This window comes from Myodes glareolus, chromosome 7, assembly GCF_982192425.1.
Source record: "Myodes glareolus chromosome 7, mMyoGla1.1, whole genome shotgun sequence".
Lineage (NCBI taxonomy): Eukaryota > Metazoa > Chordata > Mammalia > Rodentia > Cricetidae > Myodes > Myodes glareolus.
The window spans coordinates 54,799,120-54,814,615 of record NC_142032.1 but is presented as its reverse complement, the minus strand read 5'-3'; the positions used below and the strand labels follow the sequence as shown (position 1 = coordinate 54,814,615).

General features: G+C 47.6%; 1 protein-coding gene across 8 annotated transcripts in view; it reads right to left on the bottom strand.

Moving 5' to 3' along the window:
- Mark2 (microtubule affinity regulating kinase 2) overlaps positions 1-15,496 on the bottom strand; it is a 65,900-nt gene that overhangs the window by 13,581 nt on the left and 36,823 nt on the right. For 4 of the 8 annotated variants that reach the window (XM_085693575.2, XM_085693577.2, XM_085693576.2 and 1 more), the window contains exons 2-4: positions 9,928-10,065; positions 1,767-1,946; positions 1,490-1,543 (exon numbers count right to left, since the gene is read on the bottom strand). In XM_085693575.2, the coding sequence (XP_085549701.1) occupies positions 1,490-1,543; positions 1,767-1,946; positions 9,928-9,984 (291 nt within the window). In that variant the 5' untranslated portion in view covers positions 9,985-10,065. Of the gene's footprint in view, positions 1-1,489; positions 1,544-1,766; positions 1,947-6,821; positions 7,033-7,158; positions 7,265-9,927; positions 10,066-15,496 lie in introns of those variants that run through there. The other 4 variants (XM_048458647.3, XM_048458640.3, XM_048458641.3 and 1 more) reach the window with 3 other exon arrangements.

Below are 15,496 nucleotides of genomic sequence, written 5' to 3'. Positions count from 1 at the left end.
AAGGCCCATCCTATGCTAGTTTCACCTCTGCAGGGCTAGAGCCAATGTAACAGGGACAGGCCTCCTTCTCTTCCTTCATAAGCTCTGAGCAGGAGGCCCTGGTGATGACAGCATTGCATCTGTTTTGTAATAAAAACTTTTCAGGGCTAACAGCATTTGTGAACCCCCTTGATTCTAGCTGTCAGCAAGCCAGGGGATGTCACTTTGTCCACTCTAACTCTGGCAGCAACTCCTTGGTAGTAATCCCTGCCTCCCATCATCATGGCTGTTTACATAGTCATATCCCTCTAATTCAGCCACTGTAATATGTTCATAAAAAAACTCCCTTGAAGTTGGCAGTGGTGGTGCACGCCTTTAATCCCCAGCACTTGGGAGGCAGAGGCAGGCGGATTTCTGTGAGTTCAAGCCTAGCCTGGTCTACAAGAGCTAGTTCCAGGATAGCCAGGACTATTTCACAGAGAAACTCTGTCTCAAAAAACAAAACAAGGTAACACCCCCGCCCCCCAACAAAAACAAGACAAAATACCTCTCTTGGCCATACCAGACAAAGAATCAGATCTTAGAAAAAACAAGCAGAGGTCAACTACACTGGGAAGGCCAAGGGTAACATGACTAACCTGGGTAAGAGCTACTTTATTTTGCCAGTCTGGAGCCTTCTTCTCCTAAATATCTGAGCCCAGGAAAATGAGGGGGATAGTACGCTTCCAACTCTGTCAGTTGCTTGCAAGATGATCCCCCTCTGCATTCAAAGTTGCCCTTTCTTTTCACATACACACATTTTTACAGTTTCTTTGGTATAGGGTTTATGCCCCTACTTGAGGGTTCTCCTACAACCTAAGGAAAACTCCAATAATAAGGGAAGAAAAGTTCAAGCTGCATACTCCCAAAATGATATCCTGCAAAAGAGAGCCTAAAGATCAGGGGTAACTAGGGGTACATTTAATCTGTGCACCTTGTCACAGACTTAGAATTCGAGTCTTCCATATTCTCTGAAATGGAGTTGGTAAAGAATTCAGGGGCAAGTTCTGCTTTGTCATCCCTGAACTTCTAGGGGCACTCCACTGGATCACCTGGTGTCTCAATGTAGCTGCATGTCCTTCTAGTAATGCTATAGACATGTTTTTACAGAGAGCTGGATCCAGGCCAGGAGATAACAGAATCAGGAAGTAGGTCAGACAGGTAGGGCCAAGTGGCTGGGAAGAGGCCACTTCAGAAGAACCTGTGCCTGTGGACAGGAGGCCTACTGGGTGGAGTTGCCACGGAAACCCAACCAGGGCCATAGGGGAGGAGCACAAGCTTTTTGTTTGCTTATTTTGAGACAGGATTTCTTTGTGTAGCCCTGGGTGTCCTGAAACTTGCTCTGTAGACCAGGCTGGCCTTGAACTCAGAGATACACCTGCCTCCAGAGTAACAGAACTAAGAGCATATGCTACTACTGCCTGGCTTAGGAGCAAAGTTTAGAAATGGATGGAAGGTACTGGGCACTTACTTTCTGAAGGCTGGAGGAGTTCAGCTGAGTCTTGTCAATGATCTTCACAGCTACCTGGACATGAGACAAAAGCCTAAGATCACTTCTTTGATCAGGCTAAAACCAGGACCTGATGCTAACTTTCTCCACTGGATTTCCTACTCCTTCTAATGCTTGGCTCCTGGCACACCTATCAGATAGATACACAAGAAGCTGGCTGTGGGAACAGTCTCAGCACTGCCTGTTGGAGTGTCAACAGGATGGGAGCTGCTGCCATGGCCCCAACCCCAGTGCTCACCTCTTTCCCCGTCAGGATGTGCCGGGCCAACTTCACCTTGGCAAAGTTACCCTTGCCAATGGTCTTAAGGAGCCGGTAGTTGCCAATATGGGGCTGCTCATCAGCAGAGGTGGCTGAGTTGCGGCCCCGCAGCATGTTGGACTTACTGCTGGGCTTGGAATCAAGGTGTCCCAAGGTGGGCTGCAGGGTGGAAACAGACATGCCTTTACAGGCTGCCCCTCCAGTTCTATCTAATGCTACCCTCAATTCTGAAAAAAAAAAAAAAAGGCAAGAGGCTGGGTGCAGGGGCAGATTCCACGGGACTGGCAGGCATGCAAAGAATTATAAAACAAGAGGAAGAGGGCAGGGGCAGGGGAAGACATCACAACCAGTCTTCATTGCAAAGGCACACAACAAAAGGCTCAGGGCTAAGACCCTGTACACACCAGAGCTCAGGACCAGAGTTGTATCTCATTAGCGCCACCAAGCCCCATTAACTCCCATTAGTAATCTAGCGGAGCCTCTGTCCCATCGTAGTTGGGAAACCTTGTCTCTGATGGCCCTGTTCAAACTGTGAGAGTGCTGCTTCTCAGTTGCAGGAGCACATGCTCTGACCACTTCCAAGTCTTCCTCATCACCCAGTTCTTAGCATCAACCTCTACTATTCATTCTTTACACTTGTTTATTGTTGTGCCCACTGAGACTGAAAGCCCATGAAGACCAGCCTATAATGTCCTTTACTCACTGACACATCATACTGCAGCACCTGACAGAATGAACTGGATGACTGGGTCTGTACAGCAGCCTGCCCAGCCCTGCTCTCCTGTACTCAATGGTTCAAACAAGGTGGGAAGCAGCAGCAGTTACAGATGCTGCATGGGTGAATGGGTTGAATACAAAGTGTGTAGATCTAATGAAGATCTATACACCTTCCAAAGACTAGGAGTCCCAGTCATTCCCAGGTAGATGCCCTAAAGGAACGAGGACACATGCCCACACAAATCCCAGTGCATTCATGGTCACAGGAGCATAATCCTCACTGCTAGAGAAACAACTCAAATGCTTATCAGCTGTCAAATGTGGCCTGACAACACGATGGAGTACGAGCTGAGCGTAACTAGAAAGAAAGCACTGACATGTGCTACTCTCCAAAGGATCCTGAAGAAACAGAGAAGCTGGCCACAAAGGACCATCTTATCTGACTCCATTTTTATCACTGTCTAGAACACAAAACTCTAGGAAGGCAGATGAAGATTCGTGGCTATCTAGGGGGTGGCGGGACGTTGGAGGGTGACAAGTGAATAAAGGGTGTGCAGTTTCTTTTGGGGGCAATTAAAATGTTCTGAAATCAAACAACACAAAACAGAATTTAATAAAAGCCACCCACCTGTACTTTCAATGGACAGATGATATGGTGTGTGAATTATACTCCAATGTAACTGTCAAAGGGAGTCTGGTTTCATCCCTACAAGGGCTCTGATTTAACTATCTCTCATAGGACATCTTAGCACACCAGGAAGATGCTGAGCCACATCCAAGCAGAGCTGCCTTGGAATCTTCAAGGATGGGCAGCAGGGTGACTGGAGATGGCGGGTCCAGTTTCTGACTTTCAGAATCCCTCGATTCTAAGGGAAGACTTCAACCGCCACAGAGGAAAAGCATGACTTACATCAACCCAGGGAGTTGTTTGGGGGGGGTCCCTTGACAAGAACTGTGGGCGTTACACAAGTTCCTCTTCTTTGACATGTCGATGGAAGGCCTTTGTGCAGCAGCTGTGTGCTTTTTCCCTCACCTGCTAACTAAGCCCCCAGAAGTACTTGCAATGGACAACTGCAAAGGCCCCCTTGTCCCTTGGGGGTGTCATCTCTGTTACAGTTCCTCACCATTTCTCATGTCCCACTGCTGCCACTCTGTAGCGCTCCACAGTAGAGACTGGACAAGCAGCTTTTAAGTTTCTGCTTTATGTCTTCCCAAAGGAACGCTGAGGCTCACCCTTGCCAAGAAGGAAATTCTATCCCCAGCTGTGTCTGCTGGGTCAGTCTCTTGAATGATACCCTGAGCCCATCCACAGGTCTCAAAGGCCTAGCTTCTGAAGTCTCCTCTCCTTAGCCCCATTCTCCCTGACAAACTGCCCTCAGGTTCACCCCCCACCCCCGCTGCCAACCAGGGCACCAACAGCTGGAAACCTTCCTCTGCTTCAGCTGCTAAGTGGGTAAATTCCTTGACAATTTTCTTTTTTGTGGTGCTGGGAATTGAACCCAAAATCTCATACATGATTAGGCAACTGATCTACCACAGACCCTTTCCTTGGCATTTTAAAAGATAATTATGGGGAGGGGGGAGTGGGAGGGTGTTGGGAGGAGGGGCGGAAATGAAAACTTTCATAATTTAATAAACTTTGAAAAAAAATAAAATAAAAGATAATTATATCTATGTGCATGTGCCTCAGTGCATGTATTTGCACCATGTGTGGGGATAAGCCTACTGATATCAGAGCAACACTGGATCCTCCAGAACTAGTTATAGGCAGTTGCAACCACTATGATGCTAAAAATTTTAATAGCAGTATATGTTCCTAACCACTGAGCCATCTCTCTAATCCCCTTGGTAACTTTTTTTTGGGGGGGAGGGAATAATTTTTAATATAAGTTCTTGTGATACCCTTTTTCCAAGAGCACAATCAAAGGCAGTGGGAACTTTAGGACAGAAGCTCGAAGACTCGCAATTCTCATTCTAAACAGATGGGAGTTGGGCCCTTTGCAGCTCTGAAGCACAAGTTAGGAAGCTCCAGCCAGCCTGCTGCTTCACCCTGCTGGTCCCTTGGTGTTTCTGGTCTGGGTCTGGTCTATGTGAGACAGGCAGTGGTTCCACTGGGCTCAGCTATGTGTGAAACTGCAAGCAGCAAGACATAAGCCTGCTGTGTGCCTGCTTCCTTATGGGTTAGGATTAGCAGTGTAGATATTAGATACAAACTGCCAGGGTTCAGATCCTAACTGCCACTCAGCTCAGGTTAACTTTCTTGCATCAACATCTTCTGAAAAGGGGAAGATGACTTTACTACTAACTTTAATTTCCTTATCTGTAAAGTGGCAATAAAACATCTACTTTTCATGGGCAGATGAAAAATCATATGTCAACTGTTTTATTCAAAATTAAATTAAAGAACAACCATCAGGCAGCCTAGGCTACACAGCAAGTTCAAGAGCAGCCTAGGCTATATAATGGTACCACTATATAGTTTTTGAGCAACTATTATGTTTCCAAATGTTACTGTAACGAATGTTTTGCACCCAAGCTACACCTGCTAAGCCAACTATGGTCTCACGGAGATGTACAGGAGTGACAAGGGTCCAAAGTGAAACACAATCTGAGCTGTTTTGCTGACTATCACAGGCTTTGTAGCTTAGCAGGAAAGAAGGGGTACCAGGCACCCAGGTGGGATAGCCGTGAAGGGTTAGTCCCCAGTACTGTGAGACCCACAAAAACCAGCCAGCTCTGGTATCTGCTCCTACATTCCCTGTTCCAGTCACTAAACCCCTCCTCAGATCTGAGTCATCCAACTCTTAGGACTAAAACCAGTCCTTCTCTGACCCCACTATTTCTTTATGTCACAGATATTTCTTAGAGCAGAGGTATGGGGACAGGATGAAGAGAACCCATGAGGAAGAGCACAGAAAGAAGTCAGAAAGTAAACTTTCAGCAGGGTGACAGCAGTGCACACCTTTAATCCCAGCACTCGGGAGGCAAAGGCAGGAGGATCTCTGTGAGTTTGAGGCCGGCCTCGTCTATATAGAGAGAAGACAGCCAGGATTACATAGAGAAACCCTGTCTCAAAAAAGTGAAAGGGAGGGCTGGAGAGATGGCTCAGTGGTTAAGAGCATTGCCTGCTCTTCCAAAGGTCCCGAGTTCAATTCCCAGCAACCACATGGTGGCTCACAACCATCTGTAATGAGGTCATGTGCCCTCTTCTGGCTTTCAGGCATACACGCAGAAAGAATATTGTATACACAACAAATAAATAAATATTTAAAAAAAGTGAAAGGGAGAGGGGGTGTAAACCCTTTTGTAGACAATGCTTCTTAAGCCACTGACTCAAGGGAGGTACCCCTGTCCTCTCCTGCTGCTGCTCTGGGAGGTAAGATAGGGGATAGCTATTATGGAGAGAGAACTCCTCTCCTGTGGTTCAGACCAGTCCATTCTTCCTGGTCCAAACAGGTGGTGGGGGTGAGACCAAGCTGTCCTTCTGAACCACAAAGCAAGATCTGGCTAAGCCTTGTTCTCCTCCCCACACCCAGTCTCCCAGTTCACACCACAGCTCTGACCCATACATACCCTACCTGAGGCAGGCCCCTAGTCTCCTCAGTGAAAGAACCCCTGTGGCTCTCAAGTTGCCTTCAGAGATTCTAAGCAGTCCAGATCCAGAGGGAGATTCCAAGGAGCTCTGGGATTAGTGATAGACAGATGGCAGAGTCTTACATCCACTGGACCTGAGTCTTTCGGACTGGGATCTCAGAACTTGGTCTTGGCATGCTGCTAGGCTTGCCCAAAGATAGCTTCCACCCCAGAGATCCAGCACTGACTCAGGCTGGGCAAGATCCCCTGCCCTAATATTGGAGGCTGCCATCAACTATTCTCTTGAAAAGCTGTGCTCGGGGGCTCAGCACACAGGGTTGGCCCTCAAGTATACTGTGGCTTCTATAGGCTAGGAAGGGGCCAGACTGGAGGGGTGCCAGGCGGGCACTTCCTGGACAGATGCAGAGTAAAAGCTCAAGTGAGGCGAAGTAAAAAAAAGTATCCTTGGAAATGGCTCCAGGTTCTCGCTGGGCTCCCACTGTGACACCCTTTCTTCCACAGTCTTGTCTCCTTGGCCTCTGGCTGCTGAAGCAAAAGACCTTTTCGTATTTGCCCATTTTCCTTCCTTCCTAGCCAATCCCTCTTCAACAACTGGATGCCTTCCTGAGAATCTGACTACCTGGTGCTAGTGCCCAGTTCCACTGAGCAACTCTAAAAGATTTTGTCTGAAGCAGAAAGGAGAAAGGAGAGGATAGTCTCAGGGGTAAAACGGGGAAAACATACCCAGCCGGAGAAAGGGACAAGGGATACCAGCAACTTCCATTCAGCAGAACCTGTCAGGCAGCGAGGGCAAAGTACAGAGGCCGGGAGAAGCCAGGCCCAGGGCGGGGGCTGCCGGCTCAGCCAGCCACCCTTACTCAGCCAGCCCAAGCCAGACGACACCTTCCACCACCTCCTCAGTGAAAAGCGAAGCAGCCAGGCCGAGCGGTTCCTGCCTGGGAACCTAGACTGTGTCGCAACCGAAACCACCACTAGGAGAGAGAGAGAGAGAGAGAGAGAGAGAGAGAGAGCGAGAGAGAGAGAGAGAGACAGACAGACAGACAGACAGACAGACACTAACTGGATTTGGCAAAGAGCTTCGCGGCTTGGCCAGTTTGGGTGGTCAGAAAGTGTCCACTCCAGGATGGTCTAATCAGAAGTTAGATGAGGAGAGGGGCAGGAAGGGAGACCAAGAGAGAGGCGGGTTTAGAACAACTTCCTTCTCCCTTCCCCCTCCCTCCATCCCCGGAAGTGGGCTGCCCCACCCTCCCCAAGGTGCTCTACTGTTAACAGCTGAAGAGAGTGAAGAGCAGACTTCAGCCTTGGCTGTCATAAAGCCCTTATCTCACCTGCTGTAGCAGGTAAGCCCCGGGGAGGGGCAGATCAGCAAGGCCTCTAACGTGGCTGCGCTGTGTGACTCAGAGAGAGCAGTAGCTCTACTGGAGACCAACAAACCTTCCCCAGTACCAAAGTAGGAACGGTGCAAGCAGACACCAGTAAGCTTATAGTGACAATCAGACTTCCTATTTTCTAAACCTTAGAAAATGCATGCTGCCCTAAGGCACCAAGCATTTCAGTCTAACTTCAGGGGGGTCTGGTGAACATGTGAAAGAATCCCCTTGAGGGGCATATGCTCAAAGAGCCCTGCATATGACAGAATGAAAGTCTTTCCCCCAACTTCTGCCCAAAGGTTGGGAACAATCTAAATATTCCCATTCTTTCTAGCCCTGCTTCTGCAGATCTGTCCTCAGGGTACCCCATTCACCTCAGGCACCAAATAACAAAGTCCCTATAATCTGGACTGTGATGAGGAAGGGGCAAATCTCTGATCCTGTCACTGACAGATCACCTGTGCCATGTCTGAGGTCTCTGGTGCTCACTCCAGAACTCTCGGGTCGGGTTGTCCACTGAGCCGTGCCCCCCACCAACAACTCTGTAAAGACTTCATGCTGGTTTATCCATCAGTCCTCCTAGGAACAACCAAGGCTTACTTCTGTGTCCTCCTGGCACCACTGGGAGACCATGCTTCTCAGGGGGAGCGGAAATGCTCGACATACATGCATCCAGCCTCCTTTTCCATTAAGAAACTGATACAGGTTATAAGACATACCCAAGGTTCCCCAACCTCTCCAGTGCACAGCTGGGACACAGTCCAAGGGCAACTGCCCCCACCCCCAGCATGACAGCACCTACTGTTCAAGTCAGTCCCCTTTCCCAGTCTTACCTCAACCTTTCTTGAAGGAGATTTGCTCTCATTTCCTCCCCAGAAAAGGTGAGCCCAAGGCCCTCCTTCAATGGTGTAGCAGGAGGGGAAAGACGCTCAGGGACTGTACAGGGACAGCAGAGAGGACAGGACTGACTGAAGTCAGCTGAGAGCTGCTAGATGGGCTGTCGTGTAGCACCCCTTCTCCTCCTGCCCTCCCCAGGAGGTTCTGGTTTCAGGAAAGAGTTGGCATGGATCCTGGACTCAAGTTTGCCCTTGTCTAGGAATACCTGTCTTTCCATCCACTGGCAGACTCATAAGCCAGAATGATACCAAATAGCTTCACTGTCTCAGTCCCCAGGTTTTGAATGTAACAGAATTTTTCCTCAGTCAGGACGGGAAGCAGCAGTTCTGTCAACTAAAGAAGTATCAAGCACTGACCGACCTCCTAAGAGAGCAGTTAGGAAGAAATGGGGTAAGACACAGATGAAGTTATGGGGCCCTCTCTCATAGCATTCAGGAGCCTTCCTACCATCCTCTGATCCAAGCAACTGTCACTCTCAACTGCCAATAGTCCATATACCAGGAGCATTCTGGGTAGGAAAGAACACAAAAACTGTGTTTGGCATTTACCAGTCCCACAAATTCCCCGAGATAGCTTAACTTGTGAAACAGCTACATTCCCCTAACATTCTGTTGCAATAAGGCCTCAAAGACCTGCTTGCTTTCTTCAGCCAGGGTATTCCTCCTGGACTATGAATACCAGCAGAACATGCAGCTGAAGCAAGCAATGTGGCTTACTATTCAACAGTGTCTGCGCTACAACCCTCATCCCCCAGCAACAGTCAGAGCCTGCCTGAGAATAGCAGGCACATGAAGTGAGCTGAAAGTCGCTCACCCCTTTCATGTCTGGAAGCCATAATGACCAATAACCCCAGCCTCTGGTCCTCAGGTCCACTAGAGATGCTCTCAGAGTACTAAGGATCTACTGTGTACCCAGAGCACCTACAAGTCTCTAGTCCCACCTCACCCTTGAATCTGCTCATTGTTAAGTTGTTCCTTTTGGGCTAGTGGTGCTCAGCAAGCCATTGTCAAACATCACTTTGTGCAGCTAGAGCCACCTGCAAAGTCCATCTATCTTCTTGAATCAAAGTGAACTGTGGAGAAGGTACACAGTCTCTGTCTACTGTATATAAGGGGAAGCAGGAGCCAGGCAGAGCTCAGAAGCAAACCATATCTCTGCTATTTACTAGTTGACTATGCCTGAGCAGGGTTTTGTGACTCCTCTAAACTGGAACCTTCCCTTTCTTGCTAGTGCCTTAACTCCTTCCTTCCAGAAACAGTCAAAGAAAGAGCCAACATACCAGTACCACATGGTGCCAAGGGTTGGGGGAAGCTCACATTGCCAGCCTTGTACTTCATTTGGCTCCTCCCGTACCAGTGGGTTACTGTAACCATGGAGACAGTGAGTTCCTCCATATCACAGGAGAGCCAGGCTGCCAGAAGCCCAGGCTTTGGAGGATGGGGGTGGGGGTGAGGCAGGAGGCAGGCAGAAACATAAAAGCTTGACTCACTTTACAAGGAACTGTGGAAGTAGAAGGGCACTACCAGTGCAGCTGAGGTGCCAGGGCTCCCTCTTAGGCTCACCTCCTTTTCTTTGAATAGTAGTTTGTTTCTGGTATATTTTCTGGACTGGGCTTCCATTCCTACCCAGTTCCACTGCTGTGTACTGGGAAGCTGTCACTGCATTAGACCTGTAGTGGGGTCCAGGTTCTGCTACATTGGCTGTCACACAGAGAATGGGACAGAATCACACAGTTGTACACACACTACAAGAAAGTGCTCCATCTAGTACATAGTGTCTTCTTTTACGCAATCCAGAAAGGGAGCTCTGATACCTGTTCACCTCAATTTTGGATACCTTCATAGCTAGGAGTCATTTCCTTCTCTGGACTTTGAAGCACAGGACTTGCATTACCCATTTCTTGTGTCCCCTCAAGCTCTGCAAAGTCAGACAGTGCCTTGCTCACTTCCATATCCTTAGTTTCCAACAGTGCTCACACCTAACTAGCTCATGTTAAAGCACTTGTAGATTAGAGCAGGTGTAATTTTTTTTAAAAGATTTATTTACTTTTTATGTGCATTGGGGTTTTCGCCTGCCAGTATGCCAGGTCCCCAGGAACTGGAGTTACAGACAGTTGTGATCTGCCATGTGGGTGCTGGGAACCACTGAACCATATCTCCAGCCTCCTGTGGGTGTAATTTTTTGATCCTTACAATTTGCCCTCCCTTGACCCCTAGGAAATAAGACAAGGGAAGAGGAAGGAAGATCAAAACTTTGTATCAGAAGAGCCATTTCCTCCCTTTCAAACATTTGCTGCCCTTGAAGTTGGTAAGTTTAGTGTCTGTCAAAAGGAGGAACTTTGGTTTGTCTTATTCATGGCCCAGAATGCCTAGCACAATATTCAATATAATACTAAATAATTGTGTAGAGTGAAGAAGAAAATGTGTTGGGACTGGAGAAAAGGTTTGGTAGTTAGGAGTACTTATTACTCTTCCAGAGAACCCAGGCTTGGTTCTCAGCAACCACACCAGGCTGTTTACAACTGCCTACAACTCCAGTTTTGGGAATCACATGCCCTCTTCTGACCTTCTTGGGCTCCTGCACACATATGTTACACATACAGACATGTAGGACATAGATATAGATAAATAATATATAACTCTTAAAGGAAAAAGGGGTACTGGTGAGATGGCTCAGCGGATAAGAGCCTGACTGCTCTTCCAGAGGATCCGGGTTCAAGTCCCAGCACCCACATGGCAGCTCACAACTGTCTGTAATTCCAATTCCAGAGACTCTGACATCGTTACACCAACGCAAATAAAATAAAATAGATAAATTTAAAAAAGAAAAAAAAAAAGCCAGTCAGGTGTGGGTGAGGTGTGGTGGAACAGGGCAGCTGAAGACTGGTAGATCTCTGATTTCAAGGCTACCCTGGGCTACATGGCATTCAAGGCAATCAACCAAGTCTATATAATAAGACTCTGTCTCAAAAAGGAGGAAGGGGGCGAAAGAAAAAGCAAAGAAAGGAAATGTGCTGGGAGGAGACAGGGGATGTAGCTCTGTTGCTCGAATACTTGCCCAGAATATACAAAGTCCTGGGCTCCACCCACAGCACAGTATAAAACTAGGCATAGTGTCATACACCTGTAATCCTAGCACTTGGAAGGCAGAGTTAGAAGCATCAGAAGTTCAAGGTTATTCTCCACTACACAGAAAGTTTAAGACCAGCCTGGACTAGATGAGACCTTGTCTCAAAGAAAAAGAAAGGAAGTAAATATGCTGGGGAACTGAGTTGTACACCTGTAACCCTAGCATCTAGAGGCTGGGGCAGAACAACTGCCTTGAGTTCCTGGCTAGCTTGGGCTACAATGAATTCTGGGCTAGCCTGGTTTACCCAGCAAGACCTTGTCCTAAGAACAACAACAACAACAACAAGAGGCTGGTGGCTCAGAGGGTCAAAGCACTTGCTATCCAAGCCCTGACTATCTGGGCCCCACCCTCCAGAACCCATGAAGAAGCCAGGTATGGTGATGCACATCTCCATTTCCAACATTCCTATAGAGAGATGTGAGGCAGAGACAGGAAAATTGCCAGGATGACTAGCTAGCCTGGAATCTGTTACACAGAGGAAAGAATAAAGTACTTGCCTAGCCGGCACAAGTCCCAGGGTTCAATACCAGCATTATATAAATTGGGTGTAACAGCAGACACCTTCAATCCTCAGAAGGTAGAAGCAGGATTCTCAATTCAAGGTAATCCCTGGCAACAGAGCAAGTTCAAGATCAACCTAGGATATCTAACTCAAAAAAAGGGGGAAGAGCTGGGGTGTCTTCAGATGTCCAATGTTCTCAGCTCACAACAACCAAGTGGGCATTTCTAGGTAGTCAGTCACTAATGGAAACTGGAGTTCACACAGACAGCCAGGCATCAGCAAGGTATAGTATCCCATCTGCTCCTTGGCTCTCCCTATTTCCTCAAAGGGGGAATCCTTGCCTCTCACAACAATCAAGGCCTCCTACTTTAGACAGTTCTTCTCTTTGCCTCTCTACATTCATCCCTCCGGTTTTGCTAGGAAATAGCATGTGTTGCAGAGAGAACACAATTCAATTTGAACCATTTCAAAAGCTACTGAACAGGGAAGTGACAACTACTTGTATAATGATGGCAAGGGACATTTAGTATACATTATGTTCAGAGTGCTGCTGTAGTATTTCCTGCTCTGGTCGGCCACTACAGGGCTCTGCCAACCTTAGGGTGCTCACAAAACACATTGCCCCACTACACAGAGCAGCATTTCCACCCTGCCCCTCCCCAAGATGCCTCCTTCTCCTGTGAGGCACGCAGGAACTAAACACAGCAGCAGCGGGAGCTCAGTGACTCACTCAGCACAACCAACTCCTCCCAGAATCTCCCGACTTCTCCTGGGGCTTTGCCAAAGCAAAGCAACAAAGAAGCTTGAGATTTGAGAAAAAAAAAAAAATCAAAACCAAAAAACCACCTCAGCATTTATGCAACAGTTTTTCTACTTGATGCAGACTTAACCCTTTGCTTCTACCCTGCCTTTTGTGGCGTCGTATGGAGGTTTCCTGCCTAGGGGTACAGCCAGCCCCAGGCTAGGGAGCAGGCTTCCAGGTCTTAACCAGTTCCAGAAAGTAATGAACAAGAATCATGTCTATTTCCACTTCACCTTTTCCTGCAAGAATAAAAATGGCTGCCTCCTACCCCTGAAAGTTCAAAGAGGGAGTTGAAGGAGGAAGAAACAGGAAAAATACCAAGGCTGTTCACCATCCCAGAAGTCACTGTGGCCAGAGGTCAGCCTGAGAAGGAGAAAGGTTCAGAAACCACCCAAGGCTGTCACTGCTAATCTGGGCCTTACAACTGCCCCCATTAGACTAGACTTTCCACAGTGTGGCTACTCCCTTGAAGTGACTGTTAAACATTCAACTGGCTGCTCTTTCCAGAAGCCAGGCTCCCTTGCCCTGATGGGCAGAGGTGCTACATGCCCATCTTCTTCTGCAACTAGAGTAGAAGACGGCCTGAGGCATGGAAGGGGGTTCTGCCAGACCACAGGGTAAATTCACTGTACTGAAATGAAGATCCTGGCACACATGTGACTCAGGGCCCTAACAGTGCAGTGCAGCCCCCAGCAAGCGTGCTGCGAGCAAAGAGAGAGCTCCTTTTCATCTTGGTTGTTTGGCATCTGGGGTAACTTCATGTGCGTACTAGCTGCTGGGATTACTGACTGAGGAGAACGCGCAGGCAAGCACAATCAGATGCAGAGTGTTCCTCCAGAAATTCCCTACTTGTCACAAGTTCCCTACTAGGAGCTGGGGTGGGGTTTTGGGGAGCTCACTGGTATTGTGCTGGCTCTACTAAAAAGATTCCTTCTGAGAAACCTTACCAATGGTGGCAGTGCTCTCAGGTCAGCCATGAATACCCATTGCACTGGCCCAGCTTGGGAATATATCTCTGCTCTCTGGGCTCCATACACATAGAGCACCCTAATCTCCAAAATCTTGATGTCACTGTCATACAGAGAGCTTGAATAAGGATGCTTCAAAAACTCTTGACATGGCTGAAGCTTGCAGTAGAACAGGAGAGAGGGTCTGATGAGACAGGAACCCAGATGGAAATTTGTCTTCTTAACATGTACTGCCTTACAGAAGAGAGAGCTACTGCAAGGAGAGAGCCTGTGACAGTATCCTGACACAACTGGGGCCAATACTCTTTGAAGCTACCTTCCCTACAGCACAACCAAAGCACCTTTGGATGAAAGCAGACATTACTGTATCCTGTTACTAAGCAGCCACAGCTGGAGTAGGCATCTTAGGCTGGAAAGTCCAAGCTTCGCTTCCCAGCAAGACCCAGGTCCTCAGCTTGCCATTCTAGGCCTGGGGACAGAGATGGCAAAGGGGTGGGCAAACAAATGTTCAATTACTGACAGTAATGGCTGCTTGCTAACTGTATGTACTTTTAGCCTAAAGCAAGGTATGCAAAGCAGATCACAGTCACCTTCTACTACATTATCTTCTTTTTTTGTTTATTTTGGTTTCAAGACAGGGTTCTCTGAGTAGTTCTGGCTGTCCTGGAACTTGCTCTACAGACCAAGCTGTCCTCAAATTCAGAGATCTGTCTGCTTCTGCCTCCCAAGTACTGTGTTTAAAGGCATGCACCACCACACCCAGCTCTTAAAGAGTATTCTTACTTACAGTCTATATTTTCAGAGCCCTAGGAAGAGGTCCAAGGGAGCTATTCTAGCCTCCAAGAGAAGTGAAGATGCAGAGAAGAGCCAGCTCAGACCTGGTGAGGGCGACAGCAATAATGTCCAGGACTTCCCGGCCGGACCTCCTGGTGTGCATCAGCGTGTGTACTGGGGGCCCTCAAGAACAACAACTGTAATTAACAAGTGTGCTGGGGTTACACAGACTGACTGAATGAGACAGGCAGCCAAGTCTGTAGCTACCAACCTCTGAATTTACTGAGGACCTAAAAGAAGGGCACAACTGGACCCATCCTATTCCTCCACCCAGTCCATGCTACCCACCAAAGACAAAGAGCCTGGCAGGAATAAACAGGCTCTGAACAGAAGTCTTGAAAACAGTAAAAATCAGAAATTACCAAATAACCAACTCCACCCCAAACTCTGAATAATCCTGGCCTATATTAAATGCTCAAGACACACCAGCTATCATTACTATAATTCCATGCTTCCTCACTATTCTATAGGTTGACAGAAGACACAGCCTGAACTTCATATATTCATATATATATTCATATATATATTCATATATATATATATATATATTTCAGTAACTACCATATATGCTGTGCACCTCCAAGAAAAGATGGCTTTTCTCAAATAGGTCCAGGAAAGCTCTTTAGTGAAAGGCCAAGTTCTGGTCATCTCACACAACCCAGACAGGGACTTGGGTTTCTTACAGAGAAGGTTCCAGCAGTTCAACTGTTTTATCCTTTCCATAAAAGGCCACACTAGGCTCCCCTGATAAAAGGCACTTTAAACAAAAACATCCCACCCTACAAAAACTCAGTACATCACAACTCCTGGAAGCAGAGTTTGCCATCTTGCGAGGACTTTCTAGATAAATGGGTCTGGAAACTTAGTAAGTTAACAGCAAGAAATGTGACAATGCA